This window comes from Ixodes scapularis, unplaced genomic scaffold, assembly GCF_016920785.2.
Source record: "Ixodes scapularis isolate PalLabHiFi unplaced genomic scaffold, ASM1692078v2 PGA_scaffold13__105_contigs__length_92229423, whole genome shotgun sequence".
NCBI classification, from domain to species: Eukaryota; Metazoa; Arthropoda; class Arachnida; order Ixodida; family Ixodidae; genus Ixodes; species Ixodes scapularis.
In genome coordinates this window covers 72,971,840-72,991,788 of record NW_024609839.1, presented here as the reverse complement: position 1 = coordinate 72,991,788, position 19,949 = coordinate 72,971,840, and the positions used below count along the sequence as shown (strand labels likewise).

At 46.3% G+C, this 19,949-nt stretch overlaps 1 protein-coding gene across 4 annotated transcripts in view; it reads right to left on the bottom strand.

Moving 5' to 3' along the window:
- Nucleotides 1–19,949, bottom strand: part of LOC8030072 (AF4/FMR2 family member 1) — a 93,240-nt gene that overhangs the window by 30,031 nt on the left and 43,260 nt on the right. For 3 of the 4 annotated variants that reach the window (XM_029975950.4, XM_029975951.4, XM_042289947.1), the window contains exons 2-8: nt 19,463–19,571; nt 17,806–18,067; nt 14,452–14,832; nt 13,147–13,472; nt 11,723–11,761; nt 11,191–11,280; nt 10,547–10,623 (exon numbers count right to left, since the gene is read on the bottom strand). In XM_029975950.4, coding sequence (XP_029831810.2) covers nt 10,547–10,623; nt 11,191–11,280; nt 11,723–11,761; nt 13,147–13,472; nt 14,452–14,832; nt 17,806–18,067; nt 19,463–19,571 — 1,284 coding nt within the window. The remainder of the gene's footprint in view (nt 1–10,546; nt 10,624–11,190; nt 11,281–11,722; nt 11,762–13,146; nt 13,473–14,451; nt 14,833–17,805; nt 18,068–19,462; nt 19,572–19,949) is intronic. The other variant, XM_029975952.4, reaches the window with a different exon arrangement.

Below are 19,949 nucleotides of genomic sequence, written 5' to 3'. Positions count from 1 at the left end.
GAACGCAGCAGGGACGACCTCTTTCTTCCCGACTGCGAAATTTCGCTTTTGGTGGAAACGAAAAGTTTCGGATCTCGTTAATAATTTCAGCTTTTTTTTTTTCGGAAAATAAATGCCGATAAAACGTAAGTGCATGTCAAGAAATCGGTTAAAAATAAGTAATTATTCACACACACACAAAAAAAAAATATATATATATATATATATATATTTTTTTTTATACAAAATAAATGCCCCCAAAACGTATGCTAACTTGAAACATTCGCTTTTCGGCCTTTACAGAAAACGAACGAGGGTACAAGGATACCGACCTTACCAGTTAATACTTCGAAGAAAAAAAAAAAAGAAAAAGTCCGCGTTTTATTATTTGCAGAAAATAGATGCCGATAAACGCCGCATCATTTAGTAGATCGACAAATCAGCCGTGAAAAAGAAGAAGAAAAAAAAACGGGCAGCAAAGGTTCGTTTGACTTTTTGGTGTCTGCTATAACTTTATTTCTCGTATTACGCACATGAAGCTGAAGGGTTGGACTGGAAGCCTAGTTCCAAGAATCGCGACCTCGTCCCCCGATTTTCTTGAGGGCGCCGCCACGTTAATGCCTAGTTTGTTTTATATTTACACGCGCGCGCCATTGGCGATCGTTAAGATTTAAAAGAAAAAAAAATCCTTGTCTATTGTTTCGCTTTGTCGCGGACCGCTTTGTCGCCGACCGCTTTGTCGCAGACCGCTTTGTCGCAGACCGCTTTGTCGCAGACCGCCAACCCGGAGCCACATGGTCCAAGTTTCGTTAACCGGAAACCCAGCCAAGTTAGTGGCTCTAGGGTCGACATGCGATTACCGGAACGCTGCCCTTGCGAAGGTCGCTCGTGTCCCTTCTCATGTCCCATCTAGAGTAGAGTGCCTTCATGGAGGCTCCCTAGTCCTATCTGGCTGGTTTTTTGCACGTTCAAGTGAGGCCGCGCTTTTCTTTTTGTTTATTTAATTTTAGCTCGCACAGCATGAAAAATGGTAGGTTGGCAACCCTGATATTTTGGCCGGCTTGCCACGATAACAGTTGATGTTTAAAAGCGTTAGCGTGTTTTTTTTTTTTTTTTTGACCGGTAAGGCTTAAGGCACGGAGGAAAAAGAATAAAAAAAAAACGGACTTTCATTACAACGAAGAGGTAAGAAGATTGGTGGAAAACGGCTGAAAAGTGGAAAGTATATAGGCCGAATCTAGACAAATTTAATGGAGGGGGGGGGGGGGGGGGGGGGGCACACATTTCGAGACTGCGTGGCGCACTTACCGCCCGATACGAGGGGCCTTACCAATACCGTTCATCCATCCATCCATATTAAAAAAAGAAAAAAACATATTGGTTGCGTACCCACGGTTCATCCATGTTCAAGCAGCAGACAACGAAAAGCAAGGAGCGCGCGTCAGGCGCACAGTTATTAGTTTTGAATGATGAAGGGCACTCCGCTCTCTACCGGTTCGGACAAACTTTCCCTGGCCGCAACAAAGGAACGCAAGAACAGCCCCGTATTAGCGGGCAACACAAAAGGCGCAGTGGAAAGAGGGATTACTGAACGGTTTGACAAGGCGAGGGAAAAAGAAGAGTTGAATAACCTCGGGCTCCCAAAACGAATCTTCCCAGCAATGCCCATGCTCTCTCTCTTTCCCTCTAACGAACCTGTTCTGATACTCTAACGTCACCGTCTCCATTACGCGAGAATGAAAGCATCGAATCGACGGTTACCGACCTACAGAATTCTGTGCATCCACTTTTTTTCTTTTTCCGCGAGGCACTTGCAATGATGGAAGCGGCATTTGACCTTTTGTAGGAGGTTCTGTGGCAGGCAAAAATGTTGGTTTGAAACAGCCGCTGACGCTTTTGGAGCACACCTGTTAGCACATCGCTCAAAAATGAAAAAAAAAAAAAAAAATGCGATTGTATTTTTAAATGAGTTTATCTATGACAATGATTGGCGGTTCCTCTTGGATACTGGAGCATATCTGTTATTACTTTTTGTTATAAAAATAGTTGGACAAAAAAAAAAAAAAGAACACAGAGCCTTCGTTTTAGGAATAATGCTCTGGTCAGAGTAGGTTCCATTTACAGTGGGTACTGAAAAATGGTTGAATAATAATAATTAAAAAAAAAAAAAAAAAACATTGCGCAACCCTTCAGTTGAGATAAAGCCTCTCTTCCCTCCCCATATTACACTCTGTAGTTTATTTAGCCCGTAAATATAATTTCTGTAAAACGTCAGCGAGAACCAGCATTTCCGCTGCACGTCTATAGTTTTGCAAATTTTTCTTGCGACTTTTAGTCACAAAGCGGCGACTCTCGTGGAGTACAGTTTAAAGTCCTTAGACTCCATGTTGCTTCTGTTTTTTTTTTACCCTCCCGAGATAGCGAGAAAAGAGCACGAGCTGCCGCCGCAACTTTCATCGCAAGATCGTTCGCCCGGCGCTCACTGGAGCGCGGTGAGTGCCAGTAATCATTCTTAATCTCGGCTATTAATTATAGAAGAAGAAGAAAAAAAGAACAAAGAGCTAGAAAAATCTCCGCGTTGGGGCGTGGGCGAGGAAAGGTTTAATCGCTTGGAAGACGAATTCTAAAAAAAAAAGAGCATCATAGTGGCCCGCGGATGAAAAGCGATGAACTAGAGCTATACCTCGAACAACTGGAATAAACCAAACGTTAACTCCCACAAAAATCACAACAAAAAAAAAAAAAAACAGTAAAAACAAACGCGTTTGGCAGAAGAAAAAAAAAAGGCGGAAGGGAAGAGCGCTTTACAAGTTCTCATTACTCGCGATATACCCGAAAATGCGGCAAAGAGAAGGAAAAAAATATGTACGAAGAATATATACCAAAACCACAAACATAGAAATATTAGGAGAAAGACTTCGACGCTACGTTCTGCCAATAGAAAACAAGATACCGACCACGACCACCGTCGTTTAATATCAAACTCGTTTCTTACTATTAATATTTCCACTCACGCCAAACAACAGAAGTGAAAAAAAAAAAAAAAAAAAAACCTACACACGTAGAACGCCCGAAAGACCCCCAAAGTCGTCCATTGTATATTACAGTCGAGTAGAACGGCCCGAACCGGCCTATCCATTAAACTGGCCAGGTTTTGAGCGGGCCGCGCTTATTTTCATCGCCCTCCTTCGTACACTTATTCTTCCGTTCGGAATCGGTATATAATCATAATGATGATAAAAGAACGCAGTTTTGGGGGGAGGGACCATTCATCATGACCGATCGTAGGCCGGGCGCGGAGAATAGGGCCACCAAGAAAACTTAATAAACCAGCAACCACACGGAGCATCCGGACAATATAACACGAACAGAGGAAGAGAACTATCGCATCGTTACTGTGGATCCCGTCCATAAATAAGGAATCTCAAACTTCACCAAGGAGCAGAAAGGGTGGTTTCCTTCTTTACGTGCGGACCCATCTCGTCCGATCAATATAAACAAATAGATAAGCAGAAAGAAAAAGGTACGTTAAACGAAAGAACGGTTCCTCGCGGATGTAAGTATGATCGATCGATAACAGTTTGAGCGTGAAACTCGAGTACGAGCGAATGTAGTGGATAAGAAAGTTATCTTCGACATTTCTTGCCAATGAATAGCGTTTGTGTTGATTGAGAGGCTACCGACAAAACAGCCAAAACGTAACTAACAAGCAGGGTTAACGAGCAACTTTCCTTCATTTCCAGAATTTACTAGAAAGACATGACGTCAAACGTCACGGTGCGATTCCTCCTAAAGGGTTAATAAACAGGCCAGCGAAGATAGGCACGCACAGAGTCACCGAAACGCACTCCACGCTCGTCCCGACAGGTGGCACCAGCTCGCTCACGATACCCGCGGATATGGGCGCATAATAGTCAGTCGAAACTCTGTCGAACCTCTGAAGTGAAAGTTCGAAGAAGTCGAATCTGGTCGTGCTCGAACCCCCTCAGATTCGCAACGTCCCTGCTTCTAACTGCCTACAACGGATGGATGAACGGATGGCGGTTGTCCTTCCGAATCGGGCGGTGACTAGTGACACCTAGCCAAAGGGTATCGTTATAGCTCCTGATAAAATAATGTTTTAGTCAATGTAATCAAATGTAACCACCATCCCTCCCTCCATGTCAGTCATGGAGGGAGGGATGGTGTTTTTTTTTTTGCACGTAAATTGAAAAAGTCAAAAACGACGTAAACCCGGTAGTTTAGTTTTAGTCTATACTCCGTGTCACTAGTTGCGTGCAGTACAATCGAAGGAAGCGCCGGGCAAAGGGAGAGAGGGCAACCCCTAGAAAGGCTGGGGAGAAGAGAAACCTCATCCCCTCTCTAACATTCCCTTTTTCCCCTCGCCCTTTCTCTCTTTTGACCTGGCGTTGCCTTCGCATGCACTGCACACAATTAGTGACACACAGTATAGTTACCGTATGTTCCAGATTATAATACGCGGACCCCCCACAGTTGCTAGCTATACGAGGATTTGGTCTTTTCAAGATCCCTCAGTATGACAATGGTGATTTCTGTTATGAAACATTGTTATATCTGCCCTAATAAAGCGAGTGTTTTTATTTTGTTTGTTCTTAAGTGTGTTGCGTATGAGATTTTTTTTATTTATTTTTTTACATATGGAATACGCACCGGGTGCAATCTATTAAAAAAAAAAACTTTGTTTCTTCCTGCCAAAATTAGGCAATCGTAAATAGTCAACAAGCGGTCGCAACGCAGTCCAACGCAAACGTGTGAATTAGCCGACAACCTACGAGATTTTACGACAGCCGCAACGATCGAGCTTTTGTTCTCAAACCAACACTCCGCAAACATTAAGAAAAATAAAATAACATAACCGAGAGGGACGCCCCGATAAGATGACCAGTACTCACGGCAAAGCCATCATCGTACTCGCAGCCAATCTGGCATCACAAGCGGGCCCGACCATATAGCCTAACCCTTAGCTGGACGCAGCCTTCGAAAGCGGAAGACTACACAAACGCCGACAGGCAACCTTCGCCAGGTACTAAAAAAAACCTAACATCCCACACACACACACAAAAAAAAGCGCATCTTGAAGGCGTAATTTACAAACCAGGCGCCGGGGGTTCCTTCTTGGAGGCACCAAGAAGTAAACCGATCTCGCAGCGACTGACGAATAGCAGAACTCCCTACCCTCCCATCAATAAAAAAAAAAAGAACCAATAAATAAAGACGAATCTAACAGCTGCCTCTCGATTTTCTATTCGCAGAACGATTTACCACAGCGAAAATTTACCACTTACTTTTGTGTCTGAGAAAAAAACAAAAAACAAAAAAAAAAAACAGCGCAAAAAACCTTTTCGTTTTCCTAAACTATGATAAAGCCCCTCTCATAAATTAGCAGACGAATAATAATATCCTATAGCAGTTTAAGAGAGAAATATAAATAACACGTGGAGGGTTAGCATGAAGACAAGGCGTGAGCGGAGGCGATACTGAACAGTAGAGATCATGCTCAACCGGCTATGCGGGAGCTCATAGTCTAAACCCACTTTTATTTTACGCCTCAGTAAGGGTGAGAGTGGAACTATTTATGACGTTCAATTTGGGGGAGGGGGGGGGGGGGGGGATGCCTTTTGGGTTTTGTGTTTGCGTACGTATATCGGTGGATATGTTGTGCGGTGAAACCGGCCTTCTCCTCGAATATTTCACCCGAAGATATAGCACAGCTCGTCCCAAAATATCGTTCAGGTTGGAAGCCGAAACGGGTCAGCATCCCGAACAAAGAATGCAGAAGAAAAAAGAAAACGAGGCAAAAAACGCACCTGAAAAGCCAACGTCTCTCTAAGCAAAGCAGAAGCAAAGCAGGTTCTCCAAAACGAGCAATTTATCCTTGTTTTTTTTTTTTTTTTTTCTCCGAAATAAATACGCCGTATTGAGCGTAAGATATGATGCAAATAGAAAACATAGGACTACTCCGACCATTTTGGCGATTGTAACGAAACACTCAATCTGATTTCTGTGTGTGTTTGGGGGGGGGGGGGGGGGGGGGGGGGGGGGCAGTGTTCCCAGAGGTGTCAGGACACTCAATCAAAATCTAAAGGAGGCCGAAGAAGTCCCCAACCCACTCGCGCTACACAGAATTTACATTACCACCACATCGGTGGATAAAGTCGAAGGAAGCATTCTATGCACCTAAGACAAAGTGTAGCGGACCATCTCCCTTTACTGTATTTCTCTAAATCCGCACTTTTTTCTGTTACGTCCTCTTTTTATGTTATCGTTGACCGCAGTTACAATCACGGGCGAAATCCCACAAACGAAACAAAATGAAAAAAAAAAAGAAATGAGAAAAAAGAAATGAACCATTGGGGAGCAATAAAACGGGAAGACGAGGCAGAAACGCCGGAAAGAAGATGGCGGCTGCCGAAGCTCGCGCATCTGTTTCGTGTCACGCGTCGACGACGACCGACGACAGCCTTGTGGCAGCTAGCGCAAGCGACGGCGACGATGTAGCCCCGCTTATCGCCGGCAGAAGAACTCAAAACGAAGGCTGGCGCGCGCGACAAACACCCACCCTCCCCGGGGGAGAAAAAAAAAAAAGAAATAGACGAAACAAAGTCAGGATTAAGACAGCGTAAAACAAAAAACCAAAGCCGAGGTACGATAAAGCTCCCGCGAAAACTACACGGAGGAGGAGACGGGTCGTCTGCGAGGAGGCGTAAACAGACGACAACGTTGTAGACGACGCGCGCAGGGTGGCGCCATCTCGTGGCGTAGATCTCACTTCAACGTCGAATGTATCCCAAGGCAGGATTGGACCACCGTACTCCAGCAACAAAGTAGTGAAAGTCTGGTTCAGAATCACTTGGCATCCCGGACGGACGCAATGCGGTAATAATATTTAAAAGGGTGGGTGACCACAGCTAATTTCTCTCATCTCGTCGCTGATCCTTCCAATGCCTTGTACGAGATAACCTCTCAAAGTCAGTTTTTTTTTTTTCTTTCTTTCGGGAAAATCTGTTTTATTACATTAGTACCTCAGATACTCGTACTCGTGTAGCAAGCACACTTCAGCTCTGTTGTTCTATAATCACTATACAAGCAATCGAAAATATGCAGATGAATGAATCATACTTGATTGAATGCAACAAAGTTTATGAAGCAGCCGAAAGACAAAATGTATTAGCGGAACCCCAGCTCTTGCAAAAGAATTTCTTTTGGCGGCTTCAAACACTTTGCTTCCTTCAACTTATTATTCCCTCTCTGGAGACCTTGTACAATGATCAAAGTGCCCGTGATTCGTTCACCCTAGAAGCCTTCACACTAAAGTTACGTTATATTGTAATCCAACCAATTAGAAGACACAGCTGGACAATGACACTCACTGTACCAATAGCCACATTATCATACTTCACACCTCTACATTTTGACAACCACTCAACCGCATCTATACCGAACCGGAATGTTCAACATACACCAGAGACGTGCAGCCGCCTGCTTCAACCCAGGTCAGAATAGGATACGGATTCGTGCCGCTAATGACCAGAAAAGCACCCGCCGAAACGGACCCTGCCAAACATGGGAGCACCTCAAAGTGCGGTCACAATGTCACTGAATCCCTACTGCCAGATTCTTCCTAAGGATGGAAAGAAGAGAAAGAAAAATGAGAGGAAAGCCATAAAATGCCGAGACAAGTCCCCCCCAATGGACTCTCGGGACGTAATCCAATAAAGTGGCGACCCAATTACGCGGACGACAGTCCATTCCCCAAACAACGACCTCATTTTTCTCTCTGACCACCGCTTATTTACTACTTTTTTTGGGGGGAAAGGAAGAAAAACCTCGAACTGGGCCGAAGCTGCGAGCCAGTTACTGTGATTTTGGACGAGGAATGTCTCAAACTCATTTGAGTGTGGGAGCCAGATAGCCCGCACTCGAAACGTTGAGTGCTAACGTAAGGCGGGGGGAGGGGTTAAACATTGTAAAGAGGAGAGACCTTGTGATCTATGCATTTTATAAACTCGCTGTTTTGTTAGTGACATTTGTTTATGTGACTGCTTTGGACCCAGACCTCATGGGATAACCAGAATTAAAATGACACTGCCCTGCCACCGTGCTGGCATTTCGTATAAAACATGAGAGCAAGTACAATGTCGTTCCCGTTGCTCAATTCACTCCAGAATTACCCAAGCTCCACATGTCTCTAAAAAACAATCGGTTAATTTGGCAGTTCTTGCTTTCCTGACCAATGTATATTACAACGCTCTTAACAAATACTTGTCTTTAAACGGTGATATTTTTGGAAGGCGAGAATCCCAAACTCATAGCTTTATCTTTGGCAGTTACTCCTGCTGAGCCGAAATGCATTCTTCAACGAACAGCTTGCATTATCAGCCTAGTAGCGGAATTGCTGTACATTACAAAAAGCTGGGAAGCAAAAAATGAAGGGAAACAAAGAGAAAATGAACACAGATGAGTATAAACTATGTGAATATGTTACAAAAGCAGAGCTAATTTTCGAGCGAAAATGAATCGACGAGATGAGATCACTATGGCGCATGTCATATCTAGCGCTCGAGACATGGGAATCGGAACTCGTAGCCAGTTGCCCACGGGACGCGTGTTTGAGCAACACCACCTAGAAGACAAGGCCTCCGCATGACGTTTCATTAGTAGACCCCCACCCGCCCCAAGCGGCAAACACCCCGAAGCTTGACGAGAGTATGAGCCGCGTCGCAACTACGTCACGTTCACTGGCGACCACAGCTGTGTGCGCGAGTGCTGACTGCGAGCTAATAGCGAGCTTCCAAAGTTCATTTGCAACATGCATGCGAACACTCCCTTAACCAGGAGCGCGAGCTAGCACGCGCTCCTGGCTTTGAGACATGCATTTCTGGCGCGCGCGCTCGTTCTGCGGAAGAACTCTTTAAAGTAGCGACCCCCGTAGTATAAACAGAGCCCTTAAAAAATGGTATCCAGCGAAGGGTTTTGAAGCCCTTCGTACAGCAGTAAGACATTTTCACTCATGCATTTGACGCTCCACGTGAACGTCTAACTTAATTTTATGCTATAGCAACAGACACTCGGCGTAAGTATCTGTTTCATCATCTGATACACAGGCCACTGAAGCAGGCGAAGGGGCAGGCGATGGAGCAGATGACGTAGCAGACGATGGTGCTCATCCGGGCTAGCTAGGGGGCGCTGAGGGGATCTACTAGTGATGGCGTTTAGAGGAGGAAACGTGCAGGCCTTGTGTTCTAGGTGGTACTGGTTTGAGACCCCGGCTCTAGGGGTCTCAAAACATGCGATAATGCAAACCAAGCTACTTTAAGTGGCGCCTAAAAACAAATACATGCAAGCGTTACTTGAGGCTAAATGCAAGACCTCTCTCTTTGAACATCACCCCCAGGGCCTTAGCGACGACACTGTCAAGGAATATGCCGCCCTTCACTGCATGGAGGAGGTAACAGAGGGCCAAGCACGGCCGGATCCAAACACAGCATCAGCAGACAAGAACACCGAAGAATGAATCACAAAGCAAGAAACGTGATCATTACAGTCTTTGCCCTGCGCCCGCTTAAGCTGTCAGCGTCCTTAGTTGCACCATCTGCAGTGATCTTGCAAAAACATAAAAAAAGCGTCCTTTCCGAAATAAAATTTAAAAAAAAATCCCTACAGGTTTGCACTGACAACACACATGACAGGACCCCCCACTGACATGCCTTATTCAAACATTGAGGCATTCAACCACCCCCTCTCATCTACATGCAATTATCACCGAGCGAGGCATCAACAAGTGGAAGCGATGCAAAAACAGCGTCGATAAAATTGGATCCCCGACGATCCAGCCACACCCGACCGACGGTGGGAGGACGCGCGCTTAATTAGACACCGACGCGCAAGCACCCGCGGGAGCATTAATAATTAATGACCGCGCAAACTACGGCACGACAAACTGACACGAGTCGCGAAATTAGTGTCGCGCCGGCATGCGTTAAAGTCGCAGAGAACTGCAGACACTGAAAACTTAAGAAAACCAGACATGGCTTAGCATGCTAATTAGTGATAATAAGATCCTCAGGACTTATTATCACTAATTAAAAATTAGCGTAAAACCAAGAATAGTTGAAAAAACGCTAGTTTTAGATGACGTTTTCCTGCCAAACTTGGCATCGTAGCGAGCTACAACAAAGCAAAGATGACTGTACTTCCCAGTCAGCAACGTTCGCTTGTATTCTGCCACAGCCACCTAGCCGCAATTATGCCGAGGTCATCACTGATCCAAACACTACGGTTACTAGGAGTGGACTATCTTTCAATGCTTAAAAGAAAATACCAAATTAAGCTATAAATAAGGGTACGGCATCTCTCGGGCCATTACGGTACAGAATTTTGCAATTCCACATGCCGTAAGACGGACATAAAGTGGTTGAACACCTCGAATTAAATGGCAACTGGCGCCGCCTAGACAGCGTGTCGACAAATTTGTATACGGTTTTTTAGGTAGCGTGTTGGTATTAGAGAAGATTTTATGATTGAATTACACATAAAGGTCACTTACGGAGGGCTGGCTGCCTTCCGGGAATCTAGCAGGCCTTTAGAGTCCCCATTTTCGTCCAGATGATTCAGAAGAGGCTCCTGCAAGCAACCACAAAAAAATGCAATTCTTTTAAAAAAGAACAAAGCAAAAACAAGCTACAATGCAGTTGCAACACTAGAGATTAGAAAAAAAGTAATTTGGACAACGAAAGAAGTGTCGATCATGACAGAGACGTCTTAACATCTGAAATAAAATCAGCTGTTATACCCTCATTTTTTTTTTCTTACTATTATTACAACCCATCCTTGACTTGTTTCTAGCTCTGCGCTGCCAGTGAAGCAACTTACTGAATTTACTTTTTATTGTACAAGACTATTTTATGGGGCTATCATGTTGTATTATACTGATTTGACCAAATATTTATACGCACTTTTGTTGTTCATGCCCTGTCTGTTTCTTTTTAGTTTTACTCGTCAGGTCAACAGTGTTGGTGCCTCGTCAGAAAAATTTTGTTTACCTTATTGCTCCTCCTCCCACCCCCCCGACTCAAGGAGTCCTAATAAAATTATCATTACCATGCGGGGAGGAAACAGGGAGGAGACGGGGAATTGCATGCGGGGAGGAGACGAGGAAGAAGAGGGAAAGGAGACACCTTTCCTCCTCACCTGCACAGGCGAAGGCGGGAAGTAAGGCCTGCAGTCTTCCTTCCGAGGTGTCTCGATGGCTGTTAGGGCCGGAGGAACCTTCTTCATCTCCTGAGGAAGCAGAACAGTTATCAGTCAACGATTTGCAAATGGGGAACATATTCGGTAGTGCACTCTTCAAGGCACAGTGCTGGATGAGCCGTCGGATCAGAGTAAACTTTTTTGTGCTAAACACAAACTTAGCTCCAAAAAGAAAGTTTGGTAGAGGAAGTCATCAAATTAATGACTACGTCGTGGATTGCTTCGCTCGACCGAATGTTGTAATCTAAAGACAAGCTCAAGGTAAGAGCGAATGCAGCGCAGACAAAACAAAACTCTGATTGAAAGGGGATTTCTAGACAAGAGATTTGCTAAGCAAGTAATACTTTTGCCAGCAGCATGCAAAAAAAAAGAAAAAAAAAAAAAGAGCTGAACGAAAGGAAGAAAAATTGGCTGTCCAAAATTAACAAGTTCAAGAACAATAACAGCACGTTGAAAAAAACCAAAACTTCACCTTGAGAATGCTTTCCAACTCTGGATGAGCAGCGCAAGGCTACAAGAAAAAAAAAACACACACACAGTCAGCATCTCCTGACTTCCCGCAACAACGGAAAAAGAAAGCCACTTGCAAGAACACAAACACCAAACCACTCGACAAACACAGAAACGTGTTCACACTCCTCCAAAGCACTTCGACAAAAACAAAAACTTCTACTACCGCAGTCCCAAAGCACACAAAAGGGCTTTTAAGCTCAAACACGCACATATAAACACGCAAAACAGCAGCCACAGCAGCAACAAAGCAAAGTCCCCAAACCTAACCTGATCCCAACCTCCGAACCCCCAAGATTGAGACCTCCCCCACTCCCACGCACTTAAGAAAAGGAGACCTCCCACCCCCCAAAAAGCCAAGATTTATCGAGCCCTATAAATGCACCCATAAATATGCGATGGCTCCCATCAAAGGCATCAATTCCCGTGTCTCCCCTTCCGCTAGCCACAAGCGGGGAAGTGCCTTTACCCAGATATCATTCCCCAATTCGACGGAAAGGCGGCGCGCGGACCTCCGATACTCAACCGACATCAACAAAGAAAAGAGAACACATACGCCAACCGAAGCGGGAAGGCGGGAGAAAAGTAAGTAAGCGAAACAAAAGGAAGAGGAACGGGGAAGGAAAGAGGAGGAGGGAGTGGTTGCCATGGAAACGCTTCCCCGGCACGTGCCAATCAATGGAGACGTCCCAGTTTCCCTCGAAAAGAAGGAAAAAAGCCATCAGCTCCCGAGGAGTCTCCCCAATTTCGTTTTCCTTCCCGGAAAAAAAAAAGTCCTCTCAGCCAAGAGGGGGAAACAACGGCAACAGCGGATGCGACTGTTGACACCGAACACCAAACTGCCATTTGCCGAATGTGCCGTTTGTGACAACTAGATATATTTTCCTCCCCGTTACTTTCTCATATATGCGTCTTAATAGATGGAAATTCGCAAACACAAATTTTTTTTTAATAACCCCCAATATCTTTTTTTTTTTTTTTTTTGTATGTTGGATTACAGGGCTACATAGCACTTATTGTGGAGAATGTCATGTTGAGACACTTTATAATCCTTCCCAATTTAATCTCCAGATTTCCACATGCATGCTTAGAGGATTGCAAGCATAGTATGCTTTAGCAACTGGTGTCATCCTCCAGAATACGGTCAAACTTTAAGAAAACAAAGTGGCATGACTCGTTAGTAATCAAAAAAGTTAATGCCAACAAAAAAAAAACAGAACACATATGTTACCCCATTACAAAACATTAATGTAAAGGCCAGAATCCGGACCATTCAGTGAAGCTCAAGAAATCTTCGGTTAGAGGAATGTTTGTTTGCCCCCCGTTTGTGCCATACACCCCAACATTACGCACCCAGTTACAGCAACACCGCCAACGAAAACTCACCGCGGCATCCGTCGCGTGCGACGGGAGCTGTAGCCGCGGGGGCGGCGGGCGCTTCGCCTTGGCTTCGACCACAGCCGAAGATGCAGCCGTCGGACGTGAAGCCGGAGCCACGGCTTTCCCGCCGCTGTTCACGGGCCCGTTGCTCTCCGTTCGCACGGTCAGCGACGACGAGGTGTTGGAGGACGAGTGCGACGCCGAGCTGGCGCCGTTGTTGACGTCCTTGGACGGCACCCGCATGGCTGGGGGCCGGACCACCAGGCCGTTGGGGGGTGGGGCGGCGGGCTTAGGACGCTCCGACGGATTGTCCTCAGTCCGGTCGGGGCGGCCTGCGGGGAACAGCCAGAAGGCAGAACGAGTTAAGAGGGGGTCTGGGATGCTACTCTTTAGACTTGCAGGCTGTGCGAAGCGCTACTGCAGTGCCTACAACGCGTCTCAGACCGGCATGTTTAGCGTCCGATTCTGCTAATGCGGTGAAGGTGGTCTTAAAGTGGTAACGATAGTGGGCGAGAATGCGACACTTTTATGACATCATCGGGCAGAAATCGAGAGACCACTCTTGAGAATACTACAAACGTTTTAGCCGGAGATGCGTTCCACACCATTCCACTGTCAGAGGCACATGTGGGAGTGTATGGTCGGTGACAGGTTAAAAACTCATAAGAAGCTCCACCGCCAGCATGCGGTCGTTGTCTCCTGCGGTGTTTTGGCTGCATGTGCAACGAAATACCATCAAATGCAGAAAGCCGGAGGTGGGGCATGTACTGGGACTTAAGCTCGTCATCGACGATGGTGCGTGGCAGTTAGAAAAAAGAAAAGCTCCCTTCAGAAACTCTACGTTATGGATATTCCCAATTTTACTGGCATTATTCCCCGCATTGCCTTGCAAGGACAAGAATGTACAAATGCCGCATTCACCAATGGGGAATAATTCAGGAACCCACTCGAGGATTTTCATGTTCCACAAAATTCAGGGCAAAATAGGGAGCTTCCCCCCCTACTGTGCGTGGCTTCCACGGTGCCACACAAAACGTCAAGTGAGTACATGCCCGTGTGATGCTAGCGTGTAGTCGGCCTATAGCCTCAATTCCCAGAGAAAAATGCAACCGCCTGATACATGATCAAAAAAAGAGAAGTGCCAAACGCTCTCCTCGGCCAAGACTACCGCCTCAAGCTCAATACACCCCGGTGCAGTCGGGGTTGATCAGATGGTTACTTTTTGGGGGGGGGGGAAGGGGGAGCATCTGCTTCAGTTCTTGTGTGGCAAGAGACTACAGTGAGTAGCAGAGTGCAGATGAAAGCACACACCTTGCTCCGAGGATCCCTGACTCGACCTCGGATGGTGTGACCCAGGCGGCAGCTGCGGGGCGTGCGGGTGCCTCGACCCCTTGGTGGCCGCGGACTGCGACGCAGATGATGACGACGACTTGTACTGCCCATTGCTCAGTGGCGGTGGCTGCTGATGTTGCTGCTGCTGCTGTTGTGGTGGTGGTGGTGGCGGTGGCTGATGTGGCTGCTGCGATTGTGGCTGCTGCTGCTTTTTGTGGTGATGGTGGTGCGAATGGTGGTGGTGGCTGGAGCTATGGTGAGAACGGTGACCACCGGTGTGGTGGGACGACGGGGGAGGCTGGTGCTGGCCGCCGCCACCGTGGTGCTTCGAGGAGGAGCCCACGCGCGTTCCGCCCGGGTCTGCAAAGAGACGAAGCGTGATGCGACACTGACCTTGAAATTATAGAACTATGTCAACGACACTGCATGCTTTACTATATTCGGCAACAAGTTAAGGGCCCAGAAGATGCAACAGCTCGACCATGACCTTTCTGCCTTGGATAGAATATCGTCGCACATGCTGGAGTGGAGACAGAGCAACAACTGGGTTTTTGACCTGCCATCAACTAGATAGAGTATATGTTGACGCTAATAAAGGAGAAATTGAACAGTGACAGGAAACATACTTCTGTGATTCAATGGAACCCTGCTACTGAAGGTCTAAGTGGATATTTAAGTGGACTACTGTTGGCAGTGCTGCGTGCGAATATCATTCAGATATCTCATCTAGTCCACCAGGTTTGACCTACCCTGGGTTACTTCTACTCTTGGCTGGCACTAATGCAGAACCTTCCTTACACAAATAAACCTGGCGCAAAAGACGAGGACAAGAAGAAGACACAAACAAGCGCTGACTCACAAGTAACGTTTAGTGAAGAAACAAAGGAAGATAAAGCAGAAGTGTGCAACAAACCAAGAAAAAAAAAAGAATGAAAAAGCAAAAAATTATTTTTGACCTTATAATTTAAAATACAAGAAAAGAGGTGGTGTCAAAAATTACCAAGTTACACTAATATAAACACATGAAAAAGAAAAAAACAGCAAAACCAAAATGGAATTAAGACCTACTCCAATAAAATGAAAGAAAGGAAAAGAAAGAAGGGGCCTCTGAAAATTACGCTACTGATACATTCATCCCCGTATGATTTGCGTCTCATAAATTTCTCTTGTTCTTTGGTCGTTGAATTGCCTTTGGATATTTATAGAATACAAGGGCGAAACAAGGAGAAAAGGTGCCACCCAGCCATAGCACCGTACGTTCACTGCGTTTCACATAACCCGAAAAGGGTAGCCAACAGGTTTGAGGTGAAGGTGGCGAATTATGCACCTCGCAGGTTGAAACAGCTGTATACGAGGCTTTTCTCATGTGGGAAGGTGTATGTGGGCCAGACTGGCCGGTGTGTAAACATGCGATTAAGAGAACATGCACTGTCTCTGAAGTCATCATCAGTGTGGCACCTCGCTCTACACGTCTGAGATTGCGAGTGTATCCCCTTATTCCATCAAACAAAAAACCTAAGGTAGTTCAGCCATTGAAAGGCAAGAGAAATTTATTAGGAGCAAGCCATAGCGGCTAAAGAGGATACATGCATCAGTGTGCCGTCGTTAGCCTTATCGGCAAAGGAACTGCACTACTTACAATGTTTTGTCTGAGAACGTTGTTTCACTAGCGTAATTTTCCAGAGGCATCTCCGTTCTCTCATTTTATTGGAGTAGGTTTTCATTCCAATTTGGTATTTTGCCACTGTTTCTTTCCTTTTTTATGTGATTATATTACTATAACCTATTGAGTTGTAGGCCCACTTCATTTTCTTACTTCTTAATTTCGAGGTCAAAAATAGTTTGCTTTCTTTCGTCGTTTTGTTATTTCGTTTATTTCCTTGCACTTCTGCTTTAGCTTCTTTTGTTTCTTCACTAAACGTCAGTTGTGGGTCAGCACTTCTCTCTGTCTTCTACTTGTCCCCCCTTTCGAGCTACCCTTGTTTGTGCCATGTATAACCAACTAGCCCTTCATTTCACCATGGCACAGAACCTTCCTGATATATTGAGAAGTACTAAATAAACTACAGATGTGTATACATTAAAGCAAAGCTGCAGTGGGCATATTACACTAGTACAGGCATCTAAGGTTTAGTTTATATTTATTAGATAAAATAACATTGTTTATTCTATATCTGAAGCCTTCAACTAAAGGACAAAGAACTGGACTGAATTAATGGTAATCCCTAAAGTGGTATGCCTCACCACATCCTGCAAAATCTCACCCTAGCCTTGCCCCTATTTCCAAACGAAGCTCGCCAAAGCTCAGTGATGCTCTCTCGTAAACAGGACAGAGCGGAGAGCAACCATTCTGTATAAACCTTACCCTAACAGTCAGTGTTTTGTTCTGGCAAAAGTGGAATGCCCATGCGCAGACACTGCTTGCAATAGTTTAAGGCACGCGGCAGCATTTTTGTAGCATCTCATCTCAGTAACACCATACCCTCCTATGACATGAGAGTCTACCTTCACACCAATGTAGTTTTGTTGCTATCTATGCGTACTTCACAACAGGCACTTTAGCCAGGATTTTGTTTCGGGGGGGGGGGGGGGGGGGGGGGGGGGGGGGGGGGGCACCCATGACAAAATGTTGTATGAGGGGGAGGGAGGAGAGGAGGCCCCAGCAAAATGGCAATTTGGGAAGGGGGGGGGGGGGCCATGGGACCCCCCCTGGCTACGTGCCTGCTTCATAAACATGGCTAACGAACTATAGATGCCAGTATAAGAGGAGTAACCTGACCCCAAAGCAGCATGCAGCAACCGAACTTGTACGACAAATACTCCATTTATTTGCACTTGGTTAACAAAACAAAGCTGCACAAGATGTTACGACGAGCTTTCAGTCCCCAGTACATTCCACAGTAACAGGAAGAGTTGCACGACACAAAAAAAAAAAAAAAAAAAAAACAGATAATGATAATGAACAGTTGTAAGCCAATTAACAGTTGAATGTCGCGAGCATGACATTCAACTGTTCGTAACAAACGGTGAAATAGCATATGCTCGTTCAGCTTGGGCTGTAACTGAACCGGAAGTTCGTCAAAAAAGATAACAGGGTGGGCACATTACAAATTAATGCCTATATCATTAAATAATAACAAAAACTTTACGGGTGCAACTCAGTCCTACATTACTAAATGACAGCCAACGATGATTTCCCATAGTCAACATTGCAAATAAGCCCTGAACATTAAACAATAAATAAATGACTTCACGTAGCCAACCGGAACTTGCTCAACCCGCCCCGCGACAAGGCCCTCACTGATGGCTGCTAGGGCAACTGCCAACACTGACCCGTGGCTGTGCCGTTCCACGTGGAGGCGTTGCTGCCAACGCCATTGGTGGGGGCGGGGCCAGGCGGCGCAGATGTCACGGGTCCCGCAGAGGAGGGGGGCACCGAGGACGAGCCACCCCTCGAGGAGGAGAGGGCGGCATTGGTGCGGGAGATGCCAATCAGGTGGTTGGGGTCGTGGGTCAGCAGCCGCTGCACCTGGCTGAAGTCGCCCAGGGTGCTCTTGATGCGGCGGGAGATCTCATCTTCCTGGCCCGGGTCCACCTGGACACGGAGAAAGGTCGCCGCCGTCAGATACGCACAACATCAGATGTGCACGTCAGATGCATGGAATGAGCAAATAGGTGCATTAATGCTCCAAGGGCACCATGAAACGGTATCAATAGACCGATCTCACGAAGCGTTCCACGCATGCGTGATGCCGCCATGACTGTAGTTCGTAGGCAGAGGTCGGCATTTTAGGTCGCCCTCACTCACCCTCACTCTCACAGCCACACTCACTAAGCCCCTCACTCACCCTCACCGTCACACTCACCTTCAGCCCTTCACTCACCCTCACTGAACCTCACGGCCCTCACGCACTCACGCCACTCGATGCCATCACGGCCCTCACCGCCCTCACGCGCCACACCGCCCTTGCGGCCCTCACACCCCTCACGCACTCATAGCCCTCACGCCACTCACGGCCCTCACTCACCCTCACTCATGAATTTTCCTGGTTCAGGAACTCACTCACCCTCACCTCACCTGTCAAAGTGAGGGTGAGTGAGGGTGAGTAAGGGCCCTCATGAGTGAGGTTTGCCGAGGTATGTTCGTAGGAGGCAGACGCCAGTTCACGAGAGAGCTCATGACGCCTCGTGCTCTGCTCGCGCAGACCTCCAGCAGGGCTGTCGCGCGTGCAGAAAGACTACAGCTCCCACGATGCATGGCGGCAGCGGTGGCATTCTCCAACTAGCTGGTAAGATCGGTCTATTCATGGGTTTATCGCAAAAACTAGCACGTGAAGGAAACCATGGATTTTTGATGTGGACTATTATAGAGCTGGCTTCCCCGACGTGAGCGGGGCATAACAAAAGAGAAGCAAAGACGTGGTGGACCTACGTTCTGGTAAATTGAGTAAGTCCTACTAATTAAGTATCAATAACCACTGACGGTAGTTAAATTATAAGGAGAGAAATACATGCTTCTTTGCGCTGCACACTCTGCATCTCCTGACTTTATTAGTAGGATTGAATGTAAGGTGCACATACTGAGCACTTGTTAGCAATCGCCTCACAATCCCTCCCTTCAACATTCATAATATCAATTTGTGGGTGGTGTGTGGTCAGAAGTAAATGGTTAAAACACCCGTTTACACCTCTGCTAATCATTACTATTGTTACAAATAGGCAGACTTCGCAGTTCCCCTTCAGCAGCACTCAAAATGCCACTACGGCCGGCTTCCACAAAACAAAACGAGGAAGACAGACTGCAGGTAAGCACTGCAAAAACTACGGTACAAGCAGAGTAGCATGTGAAAATCGCAGCTAGGGCGATAATTTTATTTGACACCTTTTTAAACATAACCGACCGACTTGATTTCGGGCAAGCCACCAGACCACTTTATTTCTAGCTCAAATATTCTGTTCCAACACTATTCTGTTGCAACACTCGTCTTACCTTGATGGGGGCTCTAAAGATGGGGTGCCCGCCGGTTTCTCCCGCTCCCAGACCCGCCCGCTGGGCCCTTGCCTGCCGTTCACGCTCACGCAGCGCATCGCGCTCCACGCTGCAAAGGACAAAGAGAATGCGGTCAGGTCATACTGTGTAGCTTCACAAAGCAAACGGAAACATCCCAACAAAATCCAAGCTATTGGGTGATTTAGCAAGAAAAAGCAAGCTCATCCCAAGTTTTCATCTTTCAAGAAACTCTCGCATAATGACCAGTTCTAAACTCTACGGTAAAGAAAGCGCACACTCCTTAGACACGCACATCGAGCACAGTCGGAACAGTGGGCTGCATTTAATTCACTACCTCGTAGCATTAGGGCAGGACCCCGGAGTCCATGCTGCCCTTAGCAACGTGAACAGTTGCGGCAACAGACCTACCTGCCTGTATATGTACTGCCTATTGTATATAAATGCAAAACTTTAGATTGCAACACAT